The sequence below is a fragment of the Anarrhichthys ocellatus genome, unplaced genomic scaffold (genome assembly GCF_004355925.1).
Source record: "Anarrhichthys ocellatus isolate YVR2014 unplaced genomic scaffold, GSC_Weel_1.0 scaffold100, whole genome shotgun sequence".
In the NCBI taxonomy this organism is placed as follows: Eukaryota; Metazoa; Chordata; class Actinopteri; order Perciformes; family Anarhichadidae; genus Anarrhichthys; species Anarrhichthys ocellatus.
Window position 1 is genome coordinate 581,219 of NW_022280130.1, and position 9,251 is coordinate 590,469.

At 45.2% G+C, this 9,251-nt stretch overlaps 1 protein-coding gene across 1 annotated transcript in view; it reads right to left on the reverse strand.

Annotated features, from left to right (window-relative positions):
• Positions 1–9,251, reverse strand: part of klhdc8a (kelch domain containing 8A) — a 32,701-nt gene that overhangs the window by 6,914 nt on the left and 16,536 nt on the right. Inside the window, exons 3-6 of the mRNA XM_031875933.1 lie at positions 6,942–7,369; positions 6,209–6,419; positions 3,846–4,010; positions 3,482–3,700 (exon numbers count right to left, since the gene is read on the reverse strand). Of these exons, the coding sequence (XP_031731793.1) occupies positions 3,482–3,700; positions 3,846–4,010; positions 6,209–6,419; positions 6,942–7,106 (760 nt within the window). The 5' untranslated portion in view covers positions 7,107–7,369. The remainder of the gene's footprint in view (positions 1–3,481; positions 3,701–3,845; positions 4,011–6,208; positions 6,420–6,941; positions 7,370–9,251) is intronic.

A 9,251-nucleotide genomic window follows, 5' to 3' on the forward strand; every position in this document is an offset into this window, starting at 1 on the left:
CCCCCCCCCCCCCCCCCCCCCCCCCCCCGATGTGTTTGAGCATCGTAAGACACACTTCATTCAAACTTGACAGAAAGAAAAGAAAACTCACTAAAACGGTCTTGGTTACAATTTCCACTATTTCCAACAATCACCAACTCTGGTTTGGTGCAAATAAACCTTAATTCACAGATTCAGAATTGAATACAAAAAACAACAATATACTCCAATCTCCCAGCCCTTTAGTAGTGGTTCTGAGCATTTGTATTTAAAGCTGAGTGACGTTCAGCGCTACAAACTCTAGAACTAATAGTTCGGTGTTACCCCCCGGAGTGAGGCTCATGCATGAAGATGTTAAGAGTCTCCTCTAGTAGCCACTGACACTCTGGCGTTGTTGAATAAAATATGGAGGAAAGAAATCTATGATAGTCCCTCATATATGTGTATAAATGAATGTGCATAAACCAAAGACAATAACGTCGCTGCCGTATTTCTGCCTAGATTACGTGCTTGTGAGTGTTGATGGAGAAGCTCCTCAGTTAGCATAGCCTAGTACTGGCTGATCTCAACTCCATTTATCGGTGAACTTCTTTCTGTGTGAGTAGAGTGAGGCTAAAATATGCTTAGAGTTTGGTGTAAATACAGCATCACAACTTTGTTTATACTCATAGAGAGGCTCCGTGTTGTGAGCCTCCACAGATGGCGCGCAAGCTGCGAGCAAGCACAAAGGCGTTTATGCTCAAGGCGCTGTTGGTTTCAATATTCTCTGAAAATGCCAGCGGGTGCACAAACAAAATGTATTGTTAGGAATCAAGGAGACAAACGAGTGTTGCCGGCAAAACGCCAAAAAGACACCTTCACAATGCTGAGGAGGAATCTACTGCAAAGCCATACCTCATATTCATGGGTTACTTTATTGCCTTCATACAGGCCCCGTAAAGAGGGAAGGCAAGTATTAAATGCATTAAAAAGAAACAAAAGTTGAATCACGAGGGCATCTCACGCAGGCTCGACTATGCCGAGTATAACTCACACAGAAGGGTTCTGAGTTTGTAGAACAGTTCCAGGGTTCCTGGAAAAGTGACTGTGGTGGAAACCGGGCAGTATCCAGCAATGCTGCACTTCATTTGTCCACGTTTTCAGATTCCCGTCTCTGAGATTACTACTACCTCTGCCGGAATATAAAAGAAGTGAATAGAATTTGTTTGTGGTTCGCACGGCATTGAAAGCTTTGTATTGTGGTGGAGGCAGACGGATACCTCAAAACGTTGGCATATGAATCCTCAACTGACATGATTTTATTTGTGTATATATATATATATATACAGTATATATATTTCATTTATTTTTCCTGAGGCCATTGTTTCCATTCTTTGTGTGAATTCTCTTCCAGAGCTCCGTTCTTTGTGTTTTCCGTCGTACTTGTTGCAGCTTGCCCACAATGCCAAATCATCATCTAACAGCCGTGTGTGTCTTAATACTCCCGATATGGAATGGAACAGTAATAGAATATCACTGTGTGACAGCAGATTGCATAGCCCTGTGTGTGTGTGTGTGTGTGGAGAGATATTGCTGCAGATGGATAATAAAGCAATCTGTTTCTGGATCTTGTAATTTAAAGCGCTCCTCGCCCCCCCAGCCCTCCCTCCGCAGCTCATCTCCCATCTCATCTCCACCTAAATTAGATTGGAGGAACGAGCCACGGCTGCCCCATATGTGTGCACGTGTGTGCGGATATGCATCAGCTTGTGTTGTGTCTGTCGAACGGCCTTTTTTTCCTCGCTCTTTCTCCCTCCATCTCTCACACACAAGGCAAACTTTCCCTCCCCATTATCATACGTTAACATTATCCCTCCCACGTTCTGCTTTATTTGGCCTCCGTTGGACCGATCCCGCTGTCGAAAATGACTTATCGATTCTCGCCCTCCCCTTCCTCCTTTCGGTCCCTCCTCAATTTGTTCACCTGTTACTCTGGGGGTGTCTCTGCTGAATGGAGCGATAAGTCATTTCACAGAGTGGAACGTTTCTCCTCGCACCGATGGTTGGTGTTAATGGCTGCTTTGTCTGACAGTAAAGTCAAAATGAAGATGGTGGCTGTCAGCGAAGGAGACGATGAGACTTTTGCTGCTACCAAAATATATCACAACATAATTACTGTTTTTTTGATTCACCTAGGAATGTAAAGGACAAGTTTTTGAATTATGATTATTCTTTTTTATGAATGTGAGATTGATTGATGTTGTATCTCACATCTGTGCGTTAAGTATGGAGCTGAAGTCAGGAGGTATTTAGCCTAGCTTAGCATAAAGACAGGAAACAGGGACAAACATCTTGCCTTGCTAGCTAGCTAGCTGAAAATCTGACTGCTTAAGAGGACTCCATCAATAAAAAGCAGTTCAGTAGGATCAGAGATATCATCTTCATTGTTGAAACCTGGCTCCTACAAGACCCACAATGCAACTCGACGAACGTGTACTATGCTAATAGCAGCTAATCCCCTATCCTCAAACAGGTGATGTCAGGCAGACTTTGTAAAACCTTTTTCACATATGCCGTAGTACTCCCAAAAACCTGTAAACAGACTTTGATATGTACAGTCGAGTTCCTGTTGAACACCCCACCACTGTAAGAGACAATTTGTGGTTTTATGGCTGCAACTTTTTCTTCATAATTTCTTGAACAACAACAGCCAGGCGCAGTGCGTAGTTTTATCCCCACAGAGAGGTTGTCAGGGTCGGCACTTTTGTGCTTCGACAGAGACCAAAACCAAAACCTGCTCCAACCAACTTCATGTGCTGCTTTACCAGTTGAAAAACATCACAAATTGTCATTTTTACCTGTATATGCACACTTTTTACAAGCAGGAAACATTGAGCAAATCAGACCGTTAAAGAGTTGCTGATAGGGATATTTTCTCCCAGCCTCCACTCTATATGCTAAACTAACCAAGATGATGTTTTGTTGTACACAAGCATAATGGCAATAAAGTTCAATTTGGACTGAAATCCATCGTTTTTTTCCCCATCTAAAAGAAAGGAAATATGAATATCTCTCTAGTGTAGAACTATTCTTTTAAAACCTTCTCTAGTTTATACAAACTACACCGTTCCAACAAGTCAAATAAACCGATGTTTTTGAGTTTGGGATACAGAGCTGCATATAAAGCAGTATTCAAAAGCCATCAACCCCTCTTGATATTTTGTCCTCATTCCAACTTTTCACTGCAGTCACATCCTGCTCAAGTGAAGTAAGTCAAGAAGCCGTGTGTTGCATCTGCAGTTCCAGCTGGATTGTTTGATGCTTATTTCTGTGCAATTAAATCTGACATATTTGGAATCCGCGTGTGCCGGAAATTCAGAGGATTCGAACAACGGTTTGTCACGTAGCGTGTGTTGTGTGTTTTAGTTCATGAAGTGTGGCTCAACAGGGGAGGAGTTTCAACCAAAATACGTAACTCAAATGACAATAAATGAAAGTCCAAATATGAAAACGTGTTTTGTACCTTGGCTGGTGTCAAAAATGTTGACGTTCTTGGTGAACTTAGAGGTCTGGTGTCCTCCTCCCTGCCGCAGTCCTCCGAGCAGACACAGCCTCCCGGTCGTGTCCCATATTACGCCCCCGTACGATCGTTTACAAGGCATGATGGGTAGCGTAGTCCAAGAGCGCGTCTCTGTGTCGTACACCTCGAAGGCCTTCACGGGTCGCTTACACTGCCGACCGGCTGAAAGATTGTATGAAAAGAAAACAAATTAGAATTCTATAGATGCTTCGAGGGTGCATATTGAAATTTGGAGAATACATTTCTGTTGTTTGACACATACAGTGAAGCTATTGGAGTAACCCCCCCCTCACTGCTGTGCTTGTACCTGCTACGTAGAGCTTGTTGCCCAGCAGATGCGTGTTGGCGTCGTAGCGAGGGGTCGGCATGGGAGGAAGTAGTGCCCACAAGTCCTTTCGAAGGTCATACTGCTGCAGGATGCCACGAGGGAGCAGGTCGGCACCCATTCCCCCTACAGCCAGAGCCCGGCCATCTACAAACACACACACACACACACACACACACACACACACACACACACACAGACACACACACACACACACACACAAACACACACAGGCAGAGCGACAATGTATCAGATTAGCAGGCCACAATTTTCATCTAATGCATTGATTTTATCATTGACTGTATACAAAGATGGACAAAGCGTCTCTGCCTCCTCCCACTGTTCACCTTGCGCTTATGACGTCATTTGAACAGGGGGTGGAGACAAGATATCAATGGCCCGCCCATAAACATGCCTGAGCCAACCACGAGCCGAGCAAAGTCACAGCATGTTAGCGTGAGAGCCACCTAGCTGGTACGTTAGCACCACGTTAGCTGTTTGGCTAGAAAGACACAACTACTACCCATATATCTTTATAAATACATTCATGATCAAATTGACACATGTACTGTTACCATAGACTGTATATAGAAAGTGGACATAGTCGTCAAGACGTCAGCCATTTGTTTGTGGACTGCGATTTGAAGCCTTGAGTTCGCCATTTTGGCCATCCTCACGCTATTTTCTTTTGCAACCAATTAACAGAAATGACAAGGTAGCCCCGCCCTAAAGCATACTCTGCTTTATGGTCTATTTGGCTCTAAATGGACCATAATTTACTAAATGAACATCATGCTGTATTTAAGAAGACTTGAAACTATAGATTGAGATCATAAACTCATGTTTACAATGTTTACTGAGGTAATAAATCAAGAGAGAAGTGGAGTCATTTTCTCTTAGACTTCTGTACAATCTGACTTCTTTTTGCAACCGGAGGAGTCGCCCCCTGATGGCCATTAGAAAGAATGCAAGTTTGAGGCACTTCAGCATTGGCTTCACTTTTCAGAATCGCAGGTTGCTGCCTGACGTGACCACTTCTCTCAGAGCAGCTGTCAATCATGATGTGCTTTTTATAGCATCAAATAATTACTTGAAACTTGAACACACATCAACGTGATAACAACTACCTAAAAGGACAGAAACCATCTTTGGGAACTACTTATTTGACGTGTACTTAGATTTTTTAGTTTGGCCCATCTCCCATCCGCTAACGTGGAGGGGGCGGAGCCAGCCACCAGGGGGGCGATCGAGATGTTTTGGCTTCACTGTCACGTCGTCTGTCTCTGTATACAGTCTGGCTGCTAAAATGAGTCAAACAACAACAACCTGCTCAACAATAACCAGCTTGCCAAAGACCAATCGCAGCAGATGGAGACACCTCGTTGGGACTTTATTTTATGTGCTAAAAATCTGCAAAGCTGCAGAGTTGGCTGAGAAGTTTGTGACGGAGCAAGAGACTGTGGCAGACACTGGGAGGACAGGGAGGACAGCAGCAGAACAATAAAACACGAGAGTCCATGTCTGGCACCTCGGCATGCCACCTCTACAGCAAGAATGGAAGTGGGTGAGAATGTCGACACGAGCGAAAATGCAGCATTGACGAGGGAAGAGGAAAAGAGCTGCAGGGAAACAGTCTGCAGTTTATTATGTTTCTCTTTATTCTTCTTTAGAAATGATACATATGTGCTTCCAAAAAGGGAGAAAAGTTTCTCAAACACGCTGTATTCATTTCGGGGAATAGAAAAGCTCATTACCTGGAGCTCATTATCTAATATCTGGAAAATAACGATTCTACAAATGTCAATATCCAATCGGTGACCGACTATGCGTTCAAAAATACCATATTTGTTTTAATTTGGCCCCATCGATCATTTTGGCAGACGATTTGTCTCGTTTTCGGCATCTGGGGAGGAAACTGCGAGCAGAGGTGCCGAGGATTGGAAGATTGGTCCGGAAGATGGAGGAGGCCGCCAATAAGTGTGTGTGTACACGGCATTTATCTGTGTTCCAGTAGACGCTGACGGATGCACCGCTGGACTGAGCTCAAACTCATCAAAGGCTCTCTGTTTGTGTCTACAGACTAGTGGAACTGAACCCGAAAATGTGAGGATAAATGCGGACGTCATGGCCCAAAAACTTGCTCCATTGACATCAAATGGGAAAATTGACTGTAGAAAAGACTTCTTGATTACGATTAAAGTCAACTAAAGGTTGTTTGAGGTGTTCAAACTTCCTGTTTGAGTTTTAACTACATAAAAGTTAATTAACACATACGTGCAACGAGTTCACAACTTGTAAACCCCGGAGTCACTCGTTGTCCTGCTCGTCATGATTTCGTTCCGTACCTTTCACGGTGATGGATAAACCCATCAAGGCCTCCCGCAGGGCGCTTCTCTTCCTCCACCTGCCTTCCTCCGTGTTGTACATCTCCACCACCTTCAGGGGCCTCTGGTCCTCCCCCAGCCCTCCCACCACCAGGATTTGCTTTCCCAGCACCGCCACGGCCGCACCGGCACGCGGGGTGGGCATGGGGGGCAGGCTCATCCAGCAGTCGCCCTGCAAACACGGAGACGAGCGGCTGCTTTCAGGCAAAAGCAGTTTTCAATGTGTTACAGGTTGAACTTCTCTTGGGTTTTATTCTTTATTTTTCTATTTGATGCACCACCCTCAGTGCTGGGATTTGCCTCATACACAGAGCTAGTTTAGTTACAATTTAAATCAATGTATTTGTGTCTTCAGGGGGGATTTAAGGTAACTTGAGTTTAAATAAATTATGGTCAATTTGCAGAGTGGAAATTGAAATGCAGCTACTGTACAGACAGTACTTTGCTGTTGATTTGCCAGGAAAATTATATTTATTATTTCTATATTTCATCTTTATTTCCCATTGTCTTTTAGTAATTCAGATTTTTTTTGGTGCCATCTTTATTACTATAAAAACAGACCTTTTTTAAATTGAAGTAATATTTTACAAAATAATTTACTTAATTAATAGCACTTTGTCATGTACTGTCTATTCCGAGCCAGGAGCCAGGAAAGAAAGTCAGATACAGTGTCCATGGTGCGTTCGTTTGGTACCTCGGGGGAGTAGAGCTCCAGGGCCGGGCAGGGCCTCCCAGTAGCGTCGCAGCCCCCCAGCATGTACATCTGCCCCCCCACCTCAGACAGAGTGTGGTAGACGCGGCCGCTGGGCAGTCGCGCCAGGCTCTGCCAGTGGAACTCGTGGGCTGAAGTTACCGCCATGCACTTGCCGCCCGTGGGGAGACTCAGGGAGGGGTGAAGGGGGTGGCCAGAGTCGGGGAAAGGGCGGACTGATCGGCGGGAGCCAAGAGGATGGAGGTGTAGGAGAGCTGGGAGACTGCAGTCGGGCCCCCTCCCCCCTGGGATGAGGAGGAGGTTCTTTATTGAGAAGGTGAAGCGGAGGTGAGCAGTAGGAGGGTCGGATCAGTTAAAGGCCGAGCTGAGCTCTCTTCTCCTGGGGAGGGTGCTCCGCCTCACGCAGGGCCCTGGAGGAGATACGGCAGAGTGGCAGATAAGGCAAAGTGGATTAAGCGGTGCAATATGCAGAGCATGAGACAGTGAACACATTTTTTAAGAGCTCCGGCACAGACCAGTGTGTGCAGAGTGGACATGTACTGTAGCCGACAGGATGCTGACAGTCAGTGACATCTAAAGCAAAGATGGGGAGGATTTAAAGTGTTTTACTAGGATTTAAAGTAGTACATTTACTTAAGTACAAAAGTATAGTTTTGAGGTACATTTCTAGCCTACAAATGTAATATGATATAGTACAATTACCTTAAACTTCTCAGGGCTCAGCCATAAGGATTGCCTGGGGCAAGTAAAATGCCACATTGGGTTAGTACATCAAGCGACTCCAGCAAGTTGTGAAAGAGAAAAATCACATTGATTTTCCTGAGGAGTGAGCCATCTCGCTTCCTGCTCACGTCTGTTGACAGCTGCATCCACTCAGTAGTGATCAGGCACTTTGCGAGAAAACGGCGGCGATAAAAGTTGTGAGCTGAGGCGCAAGCGAGCGTTTCACTTATCCTGGAAACATCCTGGAATCCTGGGTGGCGTTACAGGATGTGGGCCAAACTGCAGATATATTTACTTCAAGTAAAGATTAACCATGACAATTTACTTGGTCTTTGTTGTTGTTTGGTAACCGCCTAATAGATAAAACCATTTGTATAGGGGCTAGTAAAATAAGAAAAAAACATTAACGGTGATTAATCGGTCAAAGACCAAAGAAATCAGCTAAATATTCAGCCCTTATTTTGAAAATCTTTGAAATAACACCAATCTATCCAACTTTCACTCTTGTTTCCGACGTTGTCTCCCGGTAAACACGTCGCCTCTCATGAGATTTCTCCTTCAGCGAGACTCGGTTTGGACACAATGACAAACAATTTGAATCAAGCTGAAGGTGAAGGAAAAGGTTTTCTCCGTAGAGTGCTTCCCACAATGTTGTCAGACGCTTAGAATGACGATCTGAGCCTGTCGGTGGCAAAAACAAGCAGTTGTAGTGGACGTTCATTGGCGGTGAGGAGTCGCCCTGAGCGATTACGTCGCAGGCTGTTCGCGCTCAATACTGAACCAATATTATCGTCCCAATTAAGTCACTTAAGACACAAAACACATGAGAAAATAGTGAGCAGGTAATTTACCCTTTAAGCATGTGTCTCATTAGAACATTCAGCCTTGGAGCTACTGCGTCTTCTTCTTTAAAGAATAATGCTAATTGCTGGGTGAACATTCTGTAATGTGGGGGCGACCGTTGCTAAGTGGAGAGCAGGGTCGTCCTTCAATCAGAGGATCGACGGTGCGATCCCCGGCTCCAATAGTCGCATGTCGATGTGTCCTTGAGCAAGACACTTAACCCCTGAAATTGCTCCCGTAGTATCACTGACTAGAGGTTCCACTTTACCCACCTTCCCCTTGAACACTACATCCTCCTCTTCCCCGCTCCGCTCAGACGAGCAGCAGCTGCGGTCCAGCGGAACCGAGCTGACGCGGCGTCTCTCCTCTTCTAACTTTCCATCCTTGTTGTTGTGATGTCGGGCGCCCGTTGTTTTTGTCTTTTTGTTGTTGTTGTTTTTCCCCCGTGTCATCCCTCAGGAGCTTTCTGTTTCCTGTGCGTAACCCACTTCTCCCGCCTACGTACGCTTATCCGGCGAGCGGACGGGGGGAAGTCTGTCACCGACGTGGGAGGAAGCGTCCAGAATAAACCCACAATGCACTGCAAACCCAATTCTGACTGCTTCACCCTTGAACGCTTTGTGTTGAGGAGGTCACGAGGAGGGGGATTTAATTGAAAACATAAGTGCTGTTACAGGACCGAGCTTTGAACACAGCCTCTCAGCAGTTTATCCTTCAAGGCTCCAC